Here is a 22,347-nt window from a genome sequence, read left to right on the forward strand (position 1 = left end):
GTTAAAGAGTTATTTGTATGCAGGTGTGTCTATGTGTGTGTCTGTTTTTATGATCATAGGAAGGGCTGTTTAAGGCCACTTACACAGTTACTGTTGGTTACCTTGAAAAGTGAGGGTGGAAATGCTTTTTCTTTTAAAAACTTCTGCGTCGATTGAGTTGTTACAACAAGTCTAAATTTTGTAATGTAAAACCAAAAACAACTGAGAAGTTAAAAAAGAGAGAATGAAAAGGGAGGGGGATGTGGCCAAAGAGGCAGGAGGGTATAGTTTCTTAGAAGCAAGAAAGAGTATTTCCAGAGGAGAGAGATCATCCATCTCAAATACTGTTTAGAGATCAGGAGATAAGGACCGAGACTCATTTGCTGTGTGTGGTGGATGCTGCAGTCCTGGTGGTAGACGCAGTCTCGATGAACTGGTGGGGTTGGAAGGCTGTTATAGTGGGAGCAGAGGGAATGAGGCCGGGAGTGTACGGCTCTTTCAGCAGTCCGTGAAGGGGAGGAGACATGCGCGAGAGAGAACCCAGGGAACTAGGTAGAGACTAGCATGATTCTTTTCATTCTTTTTGAAATTTTTATTTTTTAAGATGGGAGAGGCTTCTGGTCCTTTTCCATCCCTGTATGTACTTGCTACACTTGTGCATCCTGTAGGCACAGTAGAAGGCAGAGCAAGGACATTGAAGCTGTTAGAGGTGAGCAGCTTGAGTGTGAGCACCAGCTCCCCAAGATGCAGGAGAAGCAGGGCTGGGGTTAGTTTTAAATAGAAGGAAGGACATCACATCTGAGATTCCCAGTGCTGACAGGCAGTGATTCTTAAAGTCTAGGTTGGGACCCTCCTAGGATGGCGGCTGAGCCCTCCTGAGGACCTGAGAACTGATTCAGAAATGTGGCTTAGTTCCTACTAGTCCCTCTAGGTGAGAGATGGACAATTCTACTAAGTTTTGAAAGAACTTATATTTGACTTGGAGCCACTACCAACTAAAAATAACTTATTAAGTGTTATTAAAATTTGTTATTCATAAATTAATATCAACATGCTACAAGAATTTACTCTAATTTGGTATTTTATTCAGAAGTCTGACAAATACTCAGCATTTGGCAGTAATCATAAAACACATGTACATAGTTGTAAGTGCCACAATTTTAATTCAGGCACTTCATCAGTGTGTCATCAGTGTTGACTTGAGTTGGTTATGACATTTGATTGTGGCTATTCTTGCTTTTTATTATAAATTACAGTAAGTTTAGCTTTATCATTATCAATTTAGTTTTTTGTGGGTTGTTTGGTTATCCTTTCAATGTTTCTTGATACATATTTGGATCAATAATGTTTTTGTCTTACAATATTCTTATAACTAGACTTTTAAGATATGTGTGTATTGTGGTTCCCATATGAACCATCCATAATCATGTTACTAAACAGATGTGTACGTAACACCCTGACACTTGCTTGTACAGTGACACACTTCGTAGTGATGTGTTTCTTGGTAATATTTGCTACTTAAATAACTTATGACATACCATCAAGGTAAATAAAATAAAATTACTGCGTATTTTAAGGTTTTGTTGTCATCTAGTGATATAAATCAAGCTTATAATGCATTTTCTTCTTATGAAAAGTCAATTTTAAGCCATTTGTATATCTCATATAAATTATAAGCCATTATATATTCTTGCTAGCAACGTGTATTGTAATTTATTAACTTTGTTTTTGTCTAATTCTTTGTTACTGCCAGATTCACTTTTCCCTTCTTGGAACATGGAAACAAGTGAGATCGGTGAGGGTCTTTTCCTCACTGTGGTGGGCCTTGGTCAGAAAGTTTGAAGTGGGGAGAGTATAGCTCAAGTGGTAGAGCACATGCTTAGCATGCAGGAGGTCCTGGGTTCAATCCCCTGTACTCCTTCCAAACAAAAGTAAATAAGTAAACCTGATTACCTCCCCACTTAAAATAATAAAAATAAATAAATAAAATTAAAAAAAAAAAAGAAAGTTTGAAAGCTCTCACTCTAGGGGAGTGACTAGGTATGTGGCAAAGGATGTATGGAGTTGCAAAATTCGAATCTGGGGAACTCACATCCCCGGCCTCTTTTTGCTAGTGGACTGTGAGCTGGTCACCAGAACAGTGTTCCAAGACTGATGACATTGTGGTTTTCACTACCTGTTTAAGGATGTGAATGAAGACCCAGGAGAAGATGTGGCCCTCCTTTCTGTCAGTTTTGAGGACACTGAAGCCACTCAGGTGTATCCTAAGCTGTACCTGTCACCCAGAATTGAACAGTAAGTATCAGTGTTGTTTATTTTTTGTAGCCGGATGCTTCTCCTTGTTAAACAGACATGCTTGCTGTTTCTTTTGCCCCTCTTGAACTCTTGAAATGATTTTTCTTTATCAACTTGTTTTCTTAAAAATGAATTGTATTCACAGTTTAGATTGCAGAGTAAATGCAGTGAGTATTTGCCACTGAGGTCTTTGCATGAGTCTTAGTTGTACAATTTGCAGTGTGAATACTGTGCCTGACAGACTGAGTCCACAATTGTGACTCCTTCCAAATGCTGCCTGAGTGTGTGTGGTTATCCTGAACAACATCCTACCCAATTTCCCGTGTATTTTTAGGTATTCTAGTTGCTTGTAAAAATGTAACTAGTCTCCTTAACATACTAAAGTATTCAGAAGTTAGTAAAGGGAATAGTAAAAGCAGGTAGTTTAAAAAGACGACACGTTTGAGTTATTTTTCTGTGTTGAAATAGTTCTATGTAACTTTACACAACATTCAGGCTACATGGTACAAGTAGTTTGACATCACATTTGTGGTTTAAGCCAATAACGTTATTCATCGGTAATGAATCTTATAGGGACTAGCCTCACAATGTGCTTATTGTTGGCTGAAATGCTTTACTAGCTTATTCTACTTCAAAGGAAGCTGAGGTTCATTGAAAATGGATCGTAAGCAGATTTGGTTGGGAACTTCTGACAGGACAGATTTTTCATCAGCAGAGAGAGTTTTTACAGACTCTGATTGAAATGTATTATTAAAATTCTCTGTAAGTCATTTAGTCAGGGTTGGCTGATTTCTGTCTGAGATGTGGTCACCATCCACATTCACATACTAAGCTGTTTTTACCCCCTCTGACCTTAGTTGCTCAAATTCATGAATCATGGACATACCATCTGACACACTGATATAAGACATAGCTGTTTATACTCAAATACGGATGATTACGAGCATTAATAATCCCCGGCATTCTCTCATCTATTTATGGACCTCTGATAGCAGCTAGAACAGGATTTTACAGTAGCAGGCACTCAATGAACGTTTTAATTTTTAATTGAAAATACCGGCCCATAACAGTAAGAGGTCAAAGAGTTTTGGAGGCAGTACAGTGATGTGGTAACAGGTAAGGGCTCGGGGTCAGGCATACCTGGTTTAAACCTGGGTTCTGCCACTTGCCAGCTAGCAAAATATTTGACATCTTTGAACTTGTTTCCTCATCCATAAAATAAGGGTAATAATACCTATTTCGTGGTGTTGTTTTGAGGATTCTACTGAATACTGTTCATAAAGCATGAATTGCAGTGCCTGGGACTATAGCACGTAATAGCTATTCATGTTGTTATTACTGATACAGTTTACACGAGGAGAACGAGTGAGTAAGTGGTTAGCAGGACAAGTATGGGCAGAAAAGGAGAGGATGAGTAAATAAGTAAACAAATACTAGCTCTGGGGTAGCTACTCAGTTGGTACATAATGAATTAAACTAAGAAGGTATTTTGGTGATGAGAAAAGAGAAAATGATCACAAGATGTGGGTAATAAGAATGTATTAGTTCAGCTGCAGCCAAGAATTTGTCAGCGCAGAGAAACATTGTTTCCAGACCTACGTTGTTTTTCATTGAAGTTACTGCACCTAGTTTGCAAGTAAACTTGCTAATAAAATGTTTCTCAGTCTCAAAGTTGAAGATGTGATGGGAAAAATTACTAGTGAAGGGTATATTTTAAAAGATATTTTATTTCCTATTTCTAAAATATAGCTTTCTACGTTTTCCTCCTTTTATGTAAAGAACTGGCCACACTTATTCTCCAGATCAGTTGCCTATCATTTCCCCTCCTCTAGCTTGTCCTTTAGCCAGACTCCATCACTTAAGTTTTCTTAATTCACCTGTACTCTTCCTGCCTCTGTGCCTCTGCTGAAGCTGTTAGCGCCATGTAAAATGCCCTCTCTAATGCCCTCTTTATGTTGAAATATTACATATTTTCTAAGACATTATTCAGATGCCCTCTACCACCCATTTTCCCCGAGCACAATTCACCTAACCTCCCCCTGAATTCTTAGTACTGAATTTATATCACTCTTATAATCTGCCCACCATAGATTTAGTTAGTGGTGTGCATTTTATTTTCATCTTTTAACTATATTGCAAGCGGCTCAAGGGCAAGGAACAAGTCTTTCCATTCCTTTAAAACTTTTACAAATGCAGTGCACAGTAAATAATAGCAAATGATAGTAAATAATTGGCAGTGTTCTAGGTCAGTAAGTAATTCTCACAAGAAAATGTGAAAATGCTGCACTGAGAGGTTGTACATTTTTCCTGGCTGATACTAGTTCACTTACTAGAACTGGCTACATTTGTAATACCAAAGAAAACGAGCCGAAGTTTTAATGTTCTTAAGTAGAAGCTGTAAAAATGAGGTTTTAGAGAAAGGTTAAAATGGAAAGTGGTCAAATTGTGGTATGACCTTCTAAGGGCTTACATAGTTGCTAAAGTTATTAATATCTTTGGTTAACTCTTGCAGGGTTCAGAGCATAGAAAAGAAGTAACATCATTGCAGTTAGGCCAAGGTCATAGGATGGACTTTAGGAACTGAGTAAGGAGAGGTTGGTACTATCTTTGGCATTGTGTTAAGCTCTCTTCTGTTTTCTGTGTTTCATACTATCCTGTCAACTTTTAACTATCTAGGCATTGATAATAGGCTTAGACTTGGAGAGTTCTTTCAGGAGTCATGGAAAAAGCATCCCATGTGGACCCGCCCAAAGGCAATGCCAGACGCTTGCCCTAGCTGAGGCTTGTACTCTTTTTGGCTTCTACTGTGCCTCTTTCTAGGAAGTCCCAAGCCTCATGCAGTGCATTTGACAGGCAGAGGCCCAGAAGACCAATAGCCTGATCCACATTAGGTAAAAATTGGCAAGAAAATGCTTGTATCCTCACCATCTGCTCTCCATGGGCATGGAGAGATATCCTGAGCCCGGGAGATTCCCCATGTCAGTCTGGCTAATATATGTCTGCCCCAGCTTGTCCGTGCAGGAGGCAAGGGTATGCTCACATTAACTAATTTCAGAAATAGGAGAAGGCTACTTTGGGGTCTTGTCATCACATGTAGGGAAAGGCAGCCATTTGTTGTACCCTAAAGATTTCTAGGGACATGAATACCAAATGCCCCCAATTAGACACTCCCACAAAAGGGAACATCTGCAGGCACGTTGGGTAGGAGACTCCCACGTGTGCTACAATTTATGAAGCTCTGAAATGCGATCCCACTTCAGAAGTCTGTCCTGGAAAAGCCGTCTGGTGTTTCTAGCAGTGCTGGAACATGAATGACTGCATGCCTTTGTGGTGTTCAGATACATGTTGTTTCCGGGTCTCCCACCGTGTTTGTATGTGGCTTGCAAAGTAAACGCTTCTGAAGACTTTGTGTTCTTCTCGCACAAGGGACGTTTATGAAATACACACATTTCAGGGTCCATACGTTTGTTTTGCAAGGAACCAAAACTGGTCAGTTGAATTAGACACTAAGTACTGTTGATTTAAAAAAAAAGTTAGTGGTGAGGTATGCAACAAAAGCTCGTCATGCAAATTAGATTTTGGTTGAGTATTAAGTGTGTGTATCGGGGAGGGGGGACTAGATTCTAAACCAGTTGCCTTTTTTTCTTCCTGGCAGAAAAGCTGGAATTTAGGGTTACATCATCAGAGCTGGCACTAAAGCTGCTCCACCTTTCCCTCCTCCCTAGACTGTTGGCAGTTGCCACGGTGACACCAGAGGTTAAATGGGCAGCAGAGGCTGCACAGCTCTCTTCCCCGAAAGGTGTGGGCCCTTGTCTTGGCTTGAGCCGGTTTGTGGGAGTGGTTTGGAGAAAACCAGCTCGTCACTGCCTGTGCTGTTCCCACTCTGTGCATAAAAAGAAGACTTCAGCCCCTGAGGCAGGCCAGGTGGCATCTTTCACAAGTACAGAATTTGTTTTTAGAACTTTGTGTTGTTAAGTTACAGTCTGCCTTGGAAATAAGTACTCAAAGCTGCCCAGCCCACAATTGCTCACCGTCAATGAGGCCTGTGTGCCTGCGTGTATCCACGCATGTGTTCTTTCAGGCAACAAAAACGCAGTGAAAAGTGACCAAGTGTAAGGCCATTTGCTAGATACTTCAGAGGGTGCTGAGGAAATTGAGATGTGGCTTATGCCCTTAATTTGCTCATAGCTCAGTAAGGGAGATAAGAACAAACATGGCAAGTTCCAGCTTGAATGGAAAAAAGCACCATGAGACTTGCCATCAGATGCCCTCTGTTCCTCCACTTACTACCTGGCAGTCTTGCCCAAGATACTTAACCTTTTTGAGCCTCATTTCATCTTCCATAAAGGGGGATAAATCTTAAATTTCAGTTTCCTCTACTCCGAAGGCGGGTATGTATGAAAGTGCCTATTGTAGTGTTTGACACATGGTTGCCATTCAGTTGGTGCTTCTTGAGTTGTATAAACACTTAAGAAAAGATTTATTAATGACTGAAAGACTTTGAGGGAGATGGAGATCCAATTGACTTGGTGAGGAAGGGACATTGGAAAATTTGGGGAAGTGTGGCTCTTCCAACGTAATGTGGCTTTTCTAGAGATTAAACATGTAATACTGTAACAATTATAAAAATGTATTTGTTTAGTGCTTTAAAATATTCACACTGCTTTGCAGTTTACCTTCCTGATTGGTCTTCGTGATAGCATTCCTAGCAGGAGTTTTATCCCTTTAGTCCTTTTCCTTCTATAAGCTGCAATTCGTAGACTCTTCCTTGTATCCTTTATTGCCTTCACTTCCTTTTGTTGCAGAAAAATAGGTTCTTGCTTCGTGCAGGAAAGAATTCAAGAGCAAGTCATGGTAAAGGGGAAGGAAGTTTATTTAGAGAGGTACACATTCCATAGACAGAATGCCGGCTGTCTCAGAAGGCAAGAGAGAGAGAGCGACCACAAGATGCAGAGTTGTTAGTTTTTATGAGTTTGGTAATTTCATATGCTAATGAGTAGGAGCATTATTCTAACTACTTTGGAGAAGGGGCAGGGATTTCCAGGAATTGGGCCCCCCACCCACATTTTGAGCTTTTATGATCAACCTAAGAACTGTCATAGCACCAGTGGGTGCGCCGTGAGGCTCAGGGTCTACTGGAAGTCGAATCTTCCGCCATCTTGGTTCTAACCAGTTTGTCCTGTCCTCAATTGCTGTGTCATTCCTTCAGTGGTTATGCCCTGCCACTTTCCCTCCTGTCTCACTTTTCACACCCATTAAATTATGCTACATTATATTTCCCATGACTCCACTTCTAGGCCTCTTACATGGCCTTACCTCTTGATGAATGACCCCAGATCCTCATTTCTAATCCCAACATTCCCCGCTGTTTACAGATCTGCTTTTCTAGCCACTTGATAGATGAGTCTATCTGTGTGTCCAGTTGACACCCCAAATTCCAAGTGCTTGAAACCAAACTCATCATTCCTCCGATGAACGACTGCTTCTGCTTCACAACCTTCTTCCTTGTCTTTGGTGCCCACGTGCTGCGTCTCAAGGGCCTTAGCCAGCCTGTTGTTTTCTACTAGAAACCCTCTCTCCCCAGTATCTCTATTCTTATCATTCCTCCTTCATTTCAGTTCAGTCCTTCCATGGCCATGTCTCCTGAAGACCTTCTAATTTTTCTTCCTATTTTAGTTTATCCAGCACAAAACTGCCACTATCTTCTTGAATTAAGTTCCAGTCATGTAATGTCCCTTCCTTGCTCCACAGTGTCAGTGCCTCCCTGTTAACTGAATTAAGTACAGATCTCTCATCATCCGGAGAATTCTGTTTTAATCCCAGTTGGCCTTTCTAGCCCAATCTGGGTCCTGTATATTTCCTGTTGTTCAGCCAAACTGTTTTGTGTGTGTGTGTGATTTCCTGTGAATACACTTTGTATTTTTTTCATTTTCATATCTTTGCTTGGGCTGCTTCTTACAGTAAAACATTGAATTTCATTCCCTCTCCCATAGGATCTTACCTCTTAGATCTTCTCAATCACCACCTCCTCTGTGGAACTTTTCTGACCACCGCTACCTGCCTCCCCAGCATGGCAGCACTCTCCTCTCCTGTGTTTGTGGCCCTCTTGTCATATTATGTCCCTGGACTATAAACTCCTTAAGGGTGGGCTTCTTTTTCCATCATTGAGGGTTGGAAAGCCACTAGCCCATCTCCTGCCAGCCTGGCCCTGGCCGTGGGCCCTGTGTGAGGTTCAGTCACAGTTGCCACCGATTGGACTCCCTAGTGGGGCAGAAAGCTTTGAACCTGTTGGGTCCCGGTGCCTGCAAAGGCAGGTGCTCTCCCTCCCTGTTTCCTGTTGCTGTGCCCTGGGGCTAGCCAGCAGGCTCATTTCCCTGTGGACCCTCATCTTGTTCCTGAGAGGTAGGGCTTTATTTTGTAGGCGTGGCTTATAAGCTGAATCCTGGAGGTGTAAATGTGCTTTTGATCCCATGTGACCTGACATCTACTGCTGTTGTGGCCTGTCCAGCTTCCCTTTCCCTGCCTTTACCCCACAGTGTGCTGGCCACAGACAGACATGGTCATTTGGAACATTTAGATAGCCTGTAATCCACAGAGGCTGGGATAAACTGAACTTGGACTAGAGGACCTAGAGAAAGGGTGGGGGGAACCACAAATTAAAGTAATACTTAGAGTTAAAAATGAGATTTAATGAAATTATGGGTTTTAAATTCAGATAAATCAGATAAAATCAGTTTTTTTAAAGTGTAAGCAAATTCAGTATTTTGTGATTTTATTTAAATTTAATACTGAAATCAACATCTTAACAGGATGGGAAATTTCAGTTTTAGATGCTCAAAAGATTTTTTTTTAGAATAATTAAAGAAATTGTGTAACTAAACAAAGATAGATTTAAAAGAAAAGTAAATCTTGTCTTTTTTCTTTAAAAAAAAAAAAAAAAGCAAGCCCAAGCAAAGGTATGCGTCAGTTGTCTCAAAAGATGAGACCCCAAATCTCTTGGGGTGATTTTGTGTCAGGATTTAAGTAATAGAACATCATAGTAAACATGGTTTAATTTAGCCTTACTTATGTTTACTTGAATCACTGAGATAATCCTATAATAAATATTGTGCTCCTGGAGGTTTTTTTTTCCTTTGATAAATATATAGTTCTGAGTATGCTAAAACAACCAGCTGTCAGGAGACCATGTGTATTTGGTTTCAGTGGAGCGAACTATCTTCGCCTCTAGGGACTTGAGATGTTCGTTTTACTAGTCTGGGAGCAGGGCCAAAAGGGTTCTTCGTGACTTAGAATGGAATTCTAAAGAGTAAGTTCAGCAAGTTTTCATTAGTGAGTTTGGCCTTTTGTCTTGCCTGTGCCTCCCAAAAGATCAAGAGCTCAGCCTGCACTTTGAAACATTACACAAAAGAACCAGAATGGAATTTAGTTAGGGGAGAAAATCAATCAGCCCCCAAATGCCATATTTTTGGAAACATTCTGGTGCAGAACTCCTGCCTCCCCAGCTGCCTAAGTTAGGGATAGATTAATGTTTTTATCTAGCTTTCCTTTAAGGCAGAAAATAGACATTTGGAAGAAAGATGTGTTTAAGTCTGTTATAACTTAAATCTCACTGGTACGTGTTTCTTAAACTTGTTTGACCCTTAAACTCTGTCTTAGATTGATTTTGTGTCTTTGGGCAGTTCTGTGCTTTGTTTCTTTTAAATGCTAGTCTCCTCTCTACAGCATAATGATTAGCTTAAAAAACTATGAGATATAATGTGTCCTCATTTAAAAAATCAGGCCTACCACCAGAGTTTTTTTTTTCTGTAGTGAAGACAAGAAGTTCATGATTTTCAATTTAACACTAAATCTCAACAGCAAAGCTCTAAGCGCTGATTACTGTTTAATGCATTCAGTGTTCATTTATATTTATTCATCAGTAGGACAGTATTCTTCAGTGGAAGGTCTGAGATGAAAAGTGGTAGTTCATGAAAACATTAGGCTATGTGCTAGACAGGAACAGAGAAATTAGAAAATGGAAGAGAAAACGGTCTAGAATGTTCCAGAACTGATGGAAGGCACCAAATAGAAGAAGTACAGTGAATCTCAAACAGACTAAATAAAAAGAAATTGACACCTAGACACATTATCTAAACAGCAAAGATGAAAGAAGACAAAGTCGACACATTATGTTTAAAGGAACAGCAGATTGACACAAACTTCTGAAAATCTTGGAGAGCCACGGGCTTTACCCAAGAAGAATGTGCAGACACAAAAAGTTTAAATACAGTTCTGAAAGTAACACACCTGCCCCTGAAGGCAATTCACAAACCTTATTTAAGGATCCTTGTTCTAGATTTCATTTCTGCATTGTTAATGCCTTCTATACTAGCTTATGCTAGAACAATTACTGAAACTTGAAATTTAATATCTAATGTGTAAATAAATGATCATCTAACGCTGCCTGTCACACCTTCTTCAAAATCTGCTCTTCTTATGTGTTCTTATTTTCGTTAATGATTTTGCCGTCCTTCTAGTGACCCAGGCATGCAGCCTGGGCATCCTATTTTTGATCTTCCTCTCGCCATTGTTTTCTATATAGAAACAGCTACCAGTTGATGTTGCCTCGATGGTGTTTCTCACACTCATTTCCTCACCCTTCCCCTGGCCCAGTTTCAAGCCTCTCTGGTCCTTACTCTTTGCCAGAACAGTCTTTCAAAAGCAGAGCGCCATCCATGTCACTGCCTTTCTTAAACACTCCTAGTGTCTTTTTACTGAACAGGCAAGAAGACTGCCTGCTACATTGTCTGTCCAAGGAGCTCAGTGCCCACCACACTCCCAGCCCCTCGTGTACCACATCTGCCAGACACTTGGACCACAGGAGATGGAACCAGGGATGGGTACTCCTGGGGATTCTCCTTAATTTTTTTTTTATAAGTATAGCTATATTTGTTTATAACAATTTATCCAGCATGTTTAGGGGTCTTGTAGCAGGAGGACTCCTCAGATTATCTAGTTGGCCATATTGCTAAGATGTTCTTCTGAATTGTGCCCTGTTTGTTCTGGTTTCCACGAGGATGACTGTGATTATGGATGTGCTTTGAATGATATTCCAGTGATATTCTGCTCTGCAGCTGTTGAAACTCCTTCCTGTTCTTCTTTACTTCATGTGGTTTTTAGTAAACCTCTACCCTTTGAGATAACTTAGCTGAGCCATTGTCATCTCTCAACCAGACTACTGAAATACTCTTGTAACTGGTTTCCATGTCCACTCTTTCCCCACTTCTATCTAGTTGCCATGTTGTAGGCAGGGTGGACTTCCTAAAACAAATCTGCCCTCATCATTCTCTTGCTTAAAAAGCAAGTTCATCACCTTTCCTCTTAAGTGATCACTCATCAGCTTTGTCCAACTCGTGCTTTTCCCTGTATCTCCGAGGCATATTTCTCTCTCCGTCTTTCTCCTTTTTTTTTTTTACTACCTAATCTAGTTTATCATCAAGTTCTAGCATTTTTTCCATTACTGTGTTGAAGTCTGAGCTCCTCCAAGTCTCTCTCTTCCTAACCTGCTGTTTCAGTTACCTTTCCCTTTAATCTTTTTTGTTGAGAACTGGGTGGAAGTAGAAACCAATGTGTAATTGAAATTTCATGAAATTATGAGAAAGATGATCATCGGGGCTATAAGGCAGTCATTCCCATCCCTTTCAAGTGTGAGGACCTGTTTTTACGTCAAAACCTTTTACACAAGGGTGTAAGGAAGGCTTGACTACAAAGAGGCAGCACAGGGAATTTTTTAGGATGATGGAATTGTTCTGTATCACGATTGTGGTGATGGATACACAACTCTGTACATTTGTTAAAATTTATAGAGCTGGGCATGACAAAGAGTGACTCTCACTGTGAGTAATAAACAGACTTAAAAACTGTTTCACAGACCTATGCAGATAGAAGTAATAGTTTTTAACATTGTATGTTAATATATGATGAATTATGTGCCTTTTAAATGAACTTATATTTTATTAATCACAACAGGTTGTATATTCATATTTGAAAAAGAGATATATAATACCTTTGTATGTGCTGTATGTATGTGATATATACATATGCATGTAGATGTGTGTGTATATGTACATACACATCATAGACATATTTTATGTATGCGATATCACACACACAGAGCATTAATTTGGTCTTCAGATGCTTGGTGTCCAATAAATTATTCAACCTGTAAATCTAAGGCCCCATAGTGTCATGAAGCCAACTAGTTGGGAACACTTGTTTTAAGGGGTTTATAATAAATGACCATTTTTCTAAGAATTCTGTTGTTCATATTTATTGATAATTGCTTCAATAAGAGCACATTTTAACTTCTTTCTTGCTCTCAAAGTAGCTAACATAATTACTGTGTTAGGAAGCAGTTTTTAACCTCATTGCTTCTGTCTCACAGTGGAGTGACAGATTCAGGAAGAACCCTGCCGCTCGCACTCCTCTCTGCCCAACACAGACACTGAGGTTTCTTAATTTAGCTCATGGTGAGAACAGAGGAACTCCACAAGGAGCAGGGATCCAGGACACTGCGACCTCACAGTTTCCTATTGTGTTTGGGCCTTGACCTCCAGGAAGCTCATGTGGTTCACAGCATACCTTTGCCCAGGGCTTCTAGACTCTCAGATGTTCCACTGTTTTCTCATGTTTCTCAGTATGTTTCTAGCTACACAATGATCTGTGAATTGGTCTATTACATGAATATAACCTCTTTTACTTAGTTTTCAGAGCAGGGTGTGGATATGGATAGGGGCATAAGTCAGTTGGGCTTTAAAAGTAGTCAGTCTACCTCATCTTCTCCCTAAAAATGTGCGTGATTTGTTATGTCCACAACCTGGTTTCAAAGGGTAATTATGTAGTACTAAAAAGTAATGACATAATTCTTGATTACAAGTGTTTGGTGTAAGTAGGTAATGACTAAGGCTCTCAATGTGTAAAATTCATACTTAAAGTGGAACCCCTTACACTCTTGTTAGAGGAAAGCTCTAACATCAATGTTGTCGGATTTTACTGTGTGAACTTTTCTTAAAGAGTATGTAATTTGATCCTGGTATGTCTGATTTTGATTCCCATAATACAGGGCTAATAATTACATTGGACTTTTCTGTACTTGTTAAAATTCAGATGCCCTGTCTTTCACTAGCAGCACTAATGACTTTAATGAATGGAGAAGCCTTTTGTTTAAAACAAAACAAATGAAGAGTTAACATAATATTGTAAATAAGACCGTAACAGGGAGTGGCTGTCCTGCCTGTGAACATTATCTTTTACAGACAGCTTCAACAAAACAGAGGTCATTCTTGAAAAAGACTAAAATCTGCTACCTTGCCAAATTTCAACTAAACCAAACCATTAATTTGAAGAAGTTATACATTCGTGGAAAATTAATTTTACTAACAACCCTCTTTTTTTCCCTACATGCAAAGAGCTTTCCCCTCCCACTTTTTAATCCCTCCCCTCCCTACTCCACCCCAGTCTTTTAAGAGTATGATGTAAGATTGGGTTGTTCTGTGCCAAGTTTTCATCCTGGAACACATTTTTATAACCATGTCTCTCTGAGAAAAGTTTATGACCAAATGGTGATAACACCTCCATGTTTCCATTTCCTCCTCTGAGCTAGTACTTTTTTCCTAACTTCAATTTTGTTAGAGTTTGACATGACCAATGTAATATTTGTACACCAAAGCCAAAGAAAATTATTTTGAAAGCTTTTGAGGATTTATTAACTATTCTATCATATATGCTTCCTTGAAAGAAAACAGATTATAGAGTATATTATTATTTTTTAATTTTAGACTTTTCTGTTCAAACCCTTCAAAATATTTGTTTGTAGGTATTGTTTTGGTGATTGGTGTTTATTATTTCTACTCTGTTAGCAGCTGTTCATTCAGTTTTGGTGCACTCTTTCTTAAGGGTACAGATAAACTTGGCCCTGTTTGTTCTCAGTCAGTGGAGAATTTAATGTTAAGGATCCAAATGGTAGAAACAACTGAAAGGTCATCAGTAGAGAAATGACTTAAAGTACTTTGGTATAGAATGAAATAGGAAGAACTAGGTAGATTTCTGTGTACTCACACATAGAGATTTCTGAGTTGAAGAAAAAGAGCAAATATCAGAAAGATGAGCAGAATCATACATTTTTATGTTAAAAAAAAAAGCTAAACATCAAAACCATGTATATATTCCCTACAAGTGAGTGTCTGTGTATATGGTTGTGCATGTGTATACTGGATACTAATCATAGCTGACACTTAATGAGTACTGACATCACGTGTTCTTGGTACACTGTACGCATTAACTCATTCAGTCCTCACAGCAACCCGGGAGAGTTGGTTACTACTATTGTCCCCATTTTACAGATAACGAAACTGAAATTCAGAGAGGCTCAGAACCTTGCCTGAGTCACATGCCAAGCAAGTTCGTGGTACTGTGGTTTGAATCTAGGCCCTCTGACTCTTAATAGGGTAGAGATCAAAGGGAACTGTAGACTGTTGGTAATGCTTTCATTTTCTTCAGGGTGAATTTAGGCACCTCAATTATGAAATTAAAATTAATTTGTAAAAAAGTTGAGAAGAATCAGATTGGAAGAGCTTTACCAGATGTTTGATGATTTACGTACTTTTTTGGTGGAGCCTGTGCTCTGAGTATAATAAATGCTATTTTTGTGGGGCTTCTGAACAGTTGGTAATTGTCTGAAGTCCTTTGCTTAATCTCTCTCACCTACGACAGAGGTTCTCAGCCTTAGCACTATTGACATTTGGGGCTGGATAGTTTTTTTCTGTGAGGGGCTTTCCTGTTCAGTGAAAGATGTTTTGCAGCACCCTTGACCTCTACACAGTAACACCCAACTATTTTTTTTTAATTGAAGTATAGTTGATTTACAATGTTGTGTTAGTTCCTGATGTACAGCAAAGTGATTCAGTTATACATAGATACATTCTTTTTCATATTCTTGCTCATTATAGGTTATTACAAGATATTCAGTATGGTTCTCTGTGCTCTACAGTAGGACCTTGTTGTTTATCTGTTTTATATACAATAGTTTGTATCTGCTAATCCCAAACTTCTAATATATCCCTCCTTATCTTTCCCCTTTGGTAATCATAAGTTTGTTTTCTATGTCCGTGAGTCTCTTTCTGTTTTGTAAATAAGTTCATTTGTGTTATTTTATTTTATTTTTTTTTAGATTCCACAAGTAAGTGGTATCATATGGTATTTGTCTTTCTCTTGTCTGACTGACTTAGTATGATACTCTCTAGGTCTATCCATGTTGCTGCAAATGACATTACTTCATTCTTTTTTATGGCTGAGCAAAAAAAAAAATCTATCTATCTATCTATCTATCTATCTATCTATCTATCTATCTCACAGCTTCTTTATCCAGTCACCTATTAATGGACATTTAGGTTGCTTCCATGTCTTGGCTGTTGTAAATAGTGCTGCTATGAACATTGGGATGCAAGTATCTTTTCAAATTAGAGTTTTCTTCAGATAGATGCCCAGGAGTGGGATTGCTACATCATATGGTAACTCTATTTTTAGTTTTCTAAGGAATCTTCATACTGTTTTCCATAATGGCTGCACCAAATTACATTCCCACCAACAGTGTAGGAGGGTTCCCTTTTCTCTATACCCTCTCCAGCATTTGTCATTTGTGGACTTTCTAATGATGGTCATTCTGTAGTTTTGATTTGCATTTCTCTGATAATTAGTGATATTGAGCATTTTTTCATGTGCCTGTTGGCCATCTGTATATCTTCATTGGAGAAATGTCTGTTTAGGTCTTCTGTCCATTTTCTGATTGAGTTGTTTGTTTTCTTGTTATTGAGTTATGTGAGCTGTTTGTATATTCTGGAAATTAAGCCCTTGTCAATCACATCCTTTGCAAATATTTTCTTCTAGTCCATAGGTTGTCTTTTTGTTTTGTTTATGGTTTCCTTTGCTGTGCAAAAGCTTATAAGTTTAATTAGGTCCCATTTGTTTATTTTTGCTTGTATTTCTATTGGCCATGCTAGAACTATTGAATGACTCTGGATGCTTCTCAGCCTCTGAGATCATAAGGCTAAATTGGGCTTTGATCGAAACTAGAAGGCCTAGGAAGTCTTTAACCCTTAGTGAATCCATTCTGATCCTGGCTCGGATCTTAATCTGAAGAACTCTTATAAAGACCAAATTCCCAGCATTTCTAGGAATTTTAAGAAAAGTCAATATATGGGCTTTTCAGTTCAGACCAGATGTAAAGGTGCTCAGGATTCCCAGAGGGAGTCCTAGAACTGAGGAAGTCTTCTGATTTCAGCAGATTGTCTTGGACCCGAAATTGGACACACTGCAGAACAAAGTAGGATCTGGAGGATCTGCCCATGATCTGGAGCCTTCTGAAGATCTGAAAGGAGGAATTTGCACTTAATCACTGTTCCTCTACATAATCACTAATGCTTGCATACAGGACAACTAGCAAGTTTCAGATAGTTGCAGAGTGAAGAGAGGGTCTATATAGACCCTGACCTTGGGTCCAATGGCTCTGAACTCAAAAGATATGGCAGGCAGGCCCCAGGGCAGCTTTGCCCTGCCACGCCCGGCGTGGAGCCTCTCCTCCCGCCAGCTCTTTGGAGCCCTGTCTTTTCTTAGAAATTAAAGTCACTTCCTTCTTCATTTTAACAAATCATTTTTTAACTTTCTTTTATGTCATTTTCTTAAGTTCACATCTTTGTGATACATAAAACCCTCCTGAAACAGATCAAGAACTTTAAAAATATTATTTAGATTTTTTTGCCACCTCCATTTTTAGCTTTTGTTTTTAAAGAAGAAAAGACAAGTGGCAAGAGAGACATTAAAAATGGATCATTTTTCCCATTAGGAAATTCTTTCGGTAATATGACACATTTTCTAACCTGGATGTTACACTCGTTTGATTGTGTGGTCCTGCCCTGCTCAGTGTGGGACTTTAGCATCCTTAGACTTGCCTGTTGCAGGAATAACCCGTCAGTAATTGAGACCACTTAATATGTCCCCATACATTTTCATATGCCCCCTTGGGAGGTGCTGTCACTCCAATTGAGAAGGAAAGTAATAACTTTTTTCCTTTGAATTCCAGATTATAAATTGAATACCTTGTTTGGTTGTTTATTTGAGAATCTTATTCCTATTCTTAGCAGAGATTTCTAGGAATCCCAGAAGCACTTTACTCTTATTCTGGGGTTGTCTGGCCTGTTACCTTCAGATCAGGATCTCATCTCTTCGTACGTGGCATCTGCAGGGACAGTGTCACATAGCTCAGGCTGGCACGTTTTAGGTTTGGCTTTCCCTTTCCCTGAATCGGGCTGCACAGAGGCATCTACGTTGGTGCCACAGTAAGGTTACCAGGACTGGTTTTTAAGCTTACTAATTTTTCAAGTGTGGGCAGCACCCACTAATAAGTTACATTTCAAATTGTATGTGTGTGTCGATTATTTGGACTCTGGGACATGTTTTGCCATGGAAACCATTCAGTACATAGTCAGGTTACCAAGGAAACTGGATGTACTCAAGCCATAGTGCCTGCCATGTATATCACCACATTTTGAGGGGGTGGGACCAAGCCCTTTTTCTTTCTCTTCAGTGGCTGTCAGTTGTACAGCTGGTCTTTTTGAGGGGATGGCGGGGAGCCAGCAGTGATGGAGTCACAGCAGATTGGTTAGGCTCAGTTCACCCAGTAGAAGTCCACATAGCAAGAGGCCCCCAAACAAAGCTCAGGCATATCTTCTCTCTGCAAAGTATAAATGCAGAGAAAATAGCAGCTGAACTGTCACTCAGTTCTGGGTTGTTATCTGGAAGAGTGGTGAGCAACTTTCCTTTATTGCTTATAAAACCCATTCCACATCCCTGAGCCAGGAAAACTGGAGCCAGAGTGAACACAGAGTGGATGGAGAACTTTCCTTTCTTCTTTATGTTTCTGAGTATCCTTGCAATAAATGGTTGTCTCTGTACATTGCCTGTGGGGATCCTTTGTCCCCCAGAGAAAGCCAGCCGGCTCAAACCAGACATGAGGCCTGTCCACAAAAGCTTATTACCCCATGATCTAGATTCTTGAGTGTTCATCGCAAGGCATTTCCCTGTTGTTTGTCACTCATTACAGTGAAGATAGGAATTGAAAGACCCCCAGACCTGGTGTACTGTTCTAAGGACAGGAATGTTAAGAGTGGTACAGTTGTCGTGTTTTCATTGTCTTTTTTGAAATCAAGCTGAATATAACTGAAGTGTTTATGGTGCCTGTTTATCACCTGCCAGTCCCCTGGTGGCTTAGACTTCAAGTTCTGGGTACACAGCTCCCAGCCCTTTGGTGTTACTTCCTTGGCATCTTCACTTGGAGTCCTCTAGTCAGGGTGATGGCTTCCATCCGCCTGTCTTGTCATTACCCTTAGGGGCTTCCTTATTTTAGTCTTTTATTTCCCATCCCTGCGTGCTAGCTGAGTAGCAGTATTTTCACTCTCCGTATATATTGCACTTCCTACTTTGGAAGTATGTTCTCCGCTATTATCTCTGCAGGCTAGATAGGACAGGTGTTGCCGTCCACGTTTTCCAGAGTTCAGGTCAATACCCAGATACCTTGAAGGACTTGCCCATCTCTCTCGCCCCCTCTTCCGGCAGGTCTGGAGCTAGAACTTGGAACTTCCCGGGCCCAGGCGTCTCATGCCCTCCCCACTGCAGCGCTGCAGGCCTGTGCTGTCGCTGCTTCCTTTAGCTCGGCTTATTCCTTGCGGTTAGCCCTCTTCAGATTTTTACTTCGGTGCTAAACATCCCTTGTAGAGAACTAAGCTTCCTTCTCTGGCTGCCCTAGTCAGTGTTCTCGGCACTTTGGCCCTGGCATACCTCTTACTTCAGCAAATTGGCACCCTCAGACAAGCTCCTGCCGAAGCATATTTATTAGTGAATTGGTACCTTTGCATATTTTATAAAGTGAATTAATGCCTCCAGGTATTCATCTTGATGGTTAATAATAATATTTCGTTTTATATAGCCTCTTTTCATCAGAAGCATATATTATCTTCCATTATGTAGGGGAGGCTAACTTGTTAAATTACTTGTCTAAAATCTTAACAATAATAGCAGAAGAGGGGAGAAGGGAACTCATTTCTTTGAGGAGCTAATGTGAACCAGACACCGAACTAGGTGCTTTAAACATGTGATCTCATTTTGTCCTGGTAAAAGCCCTGTGATGTTTTATATTTTACAGGTGAAGGAACTGTAGTTCAGACAAGCTGAGTAACTCACATTGCGAGTAAAAAGTAAAGGGAAGATTAAAATCAGCCTTCTCTGATTCCGAGGCTCATAGTCTATCTACTATCCCACATCCCTTCCACTTGGGCAAAGGGCGCCGTTTGCAGGACTTATAGTAACAGACAAAAGCATGCCCTGGACGCGGGGTGACACATTGTGGAAGGAGGGAAGCTCGAGGACTGCTGTTTCTTTTTCCTAAAACCACCAGAGAGGAGCGAACTCACTGCTTTCTCTTTCCTCTAAAGATTGTGGCTCTGTGGACAGATGCTCCGGTGTAGGTTTGGGCTTATAACTTTGTTGAACTATATATAAGGTAAACTAACCGAGAGCAATCTATAAGTGGCTTAGTGGCTGTTAAAGGAGGGCGCGTTCGAGGTCATCATTCATGCTAAGCAGTTAGAAAGCTGCTTGGAAAGAGTGGTGCTTCTCTCTTGGAAAGACAGTGAGACCTGGGGAGAGAGGACCAGCCTGGAAGGCAGGAGTACCGTGTTGTCGCCCTGGTTTCTGCCTGTCACTGGAGCCATGGGACCTAGGTTAGTAAGTCACCTTGCCTGTCAGAGTTCCACTTCCCTTCCCTTTAAAGCATGGGAACTGAGCTGGATGGCCCTCCCAGCAGCTGCAGTTCTTTGTTTTTTCAATCATCCATAGAAATTTCTTTATCATATTAGTGGGAGAAGAATTTTTAGAAAACGAGGCTGTGAGAATGATGAAAAACCTCTTACTATTCAACATCCTTGCCAATTATGGTTCTTGATAGGGAACCTGGCATGAGTAGCTCCCAGGGGCCTGACTCAAAGAAAACAGGGGGCCACGGTAACGCACCTATCAGATTTGTGGGTGAGATAGCTATTGATTAGTGAGTGCCTGGTGAATAGAGTTTAGGGTCCTTAAAGATCCCTGTGATTTAGGGTTTTGCTTTGTAAGTTCTAAAGTAGACATATCTGAGGTTTTGCAGTCTCTCCTGGACGCTGTGTTTGCAGGTCTTACTGTTGACTGCAGAGGACTTGCGATCTTTATGCCTGCGTCCTCCAGGCAGATCGGCTGCCCTTGAGGAGTGAAATAACTAAGAAAGAAAGATAAAGGCATACTTTTCCACTAGACGGTCAGATTTTTCTACAATAATTCTTAAATAGTGAAGTAAAACTAATAACTACTTACTAATACTTAAATGACAGATATGAGAAAAACTATGATTTAGGGCAAGATAGTTAAAAATAGTTGGTACAAGTTGGTCTCTTCCTTAATAAACGAAAATTTTTAACATTTGCTGTTTAAGCTACCTCCAGCTTTCCCTAAACAGAAAATTCAATTCAAATCCTTTGTTGGAGAGGAGAGCTTCCGAGTTTTCTTGGAACCTCAGGCCCCTTTTGGTCTCAGCGGCCTTCCTCCCTTCTCGTGGTCGTAAACACTCGCATGGCTCACGACCAGATGACTTACACAGCTCCGTGAGTGAGTGATAACCTAATCCTCCCAGGTGCTGCTTTTAAAAGCCTGCTTTTAAAAGAGTAATCCAAATGAATCGATCATGTTGGACTCTGTAAGAGTAAACTCGCTGAGTAGGTATGTTTTCCTGAGGCGTTTTGGCTACAGCAGACTGCCCCCAGCATTACTCCTCTGCGTGCTCAAAAGAGCCACATTTCTGTTTAGCAACACACCTCTTAAAGGTTTCAAACTCTTGCTTAAAATTTTAGAATGAAGATCCACAGACCCCTCAGGGCTTGCCCCTCTGCACTCTTCCCTGGCATCATGGGATTGCCACATCAATGCAGTGGGGGGGCTTTGGAGCTTTCTTGCCGCGATTCAAATGCTTTCCTGTCTCAGGGTTTCAGGACTCCTGCTGCGCACTAGGCAACTTCTCACCTCTGGCCAGTGGCCTTGATACCAGCTTCGATTTCTTTCTAGGCCAACCCTTCCCCAGGGAAGAGGTCCCTGATCTTCAGAGGGTCTTCCCACTCCTGCAAGTGTTTGGTTTTAGAATACCAAAAACCAGCATTGTAATCACAAATAATTGTAATCTCTTGTCGGGTAAGGAAGGGAAGGCTTCACAGAAGAGGTGTGATTTGAGCTGAGTCTTAAAGGACTCACCAGCTACTAGCATTGAGCCCTAATTACAGATCAGTTGATTTGGCTGGTGACTACACTGAGAGTTTCACATAAGTTACATGCTTTTCCTTGTCAGTAGTTCAGTCTGTAATTTAGTTGGGGGCTGAGTGTGTGTAGACAGTTCTTTTCTTCAAAGCCATCCTCTGCTTCATTCAGCTACATCTCTTCTACCCCTACTTGTCTTTGTGATAAAAGCTTCCAGTAATCACTTGAGCAGTTTTGTGTGTTATTCTTAGTGGATAACACTTTGATACATTAACACCTCATAACATTTCACATCGAGTTGTTTTTTTCTCCCCCATGGCTTTAGCATTTAAGAATGTAAAGACACATTAGGATTTTGGATCCCGTTTCTTGGATGCTCCTCTTTTCAGAGGCTTATTCACAAATGCCTTTTTGCTCACTTTTTTAACTTTACTTTTTCCTTGATGGGCATTAAATTGGTCCATTGTCACACCTGTTCTAGGAGGTGCTAGGAGGTGTATTTGAGAATGCAAAGCATGTAAATCATTTTTTCTGTCTAAAAGGCTAGTCATCTGCAGTATTCTGTTCATATACACGTGGATTTCTTGATGTGGCATTTCTGGAATGGTTACTCATTTCAGCTTCTTTCTGGTCAAGACTTCAGAAATACTAGTCTAAATCTCAGCCACTTGAATTGCTGTTTAATTGAAACTGTGTTAAAAAGTAATT

At 40.3% G+C, this 22,347-nt stretch overlaps 1 protein-coding gene across 6 annotated transcripts in view; it reads left to right on the forward strand.

The window, feature by feature from the left end:
* Positions 1-22,347, forward strand: part of BABAM2 (BRISC and BRCA1 A complex member 2) — a 387,982-nt gene that overhangs the window by 214,821 nt on the left and 150,814 nt on the right. For all 6 annotated transcript variants that reach the window (XM_074341828.1, XM_045511781.2, XM_045511778.2 and 3 more), the window contains one exon: positions 2,165-2,274. In XM_074341828.1, the coding sequence (XP_074197929.1) occupies positions 2,165-2,274 (110 nt within the window). The remainder of the gene's footprint in view (positions 1-2,164; positions 2,275-22,347) is intronic.

This window comes from Camelus bactrianus, chromosome 15 (assembly GCF_048773025.1).
Source record: "Camelus bactrianus isolate YW-2024 breed Bactrian camel chromosome 15, ASM4877302v1, whole genome shotgun sequence".
Lineage (NCBI taxonomy): Eukaryota > Metazoa > Chordata > Mammalia > Artiodactyla > Camelidae > Camelus > Camelus bactrianus.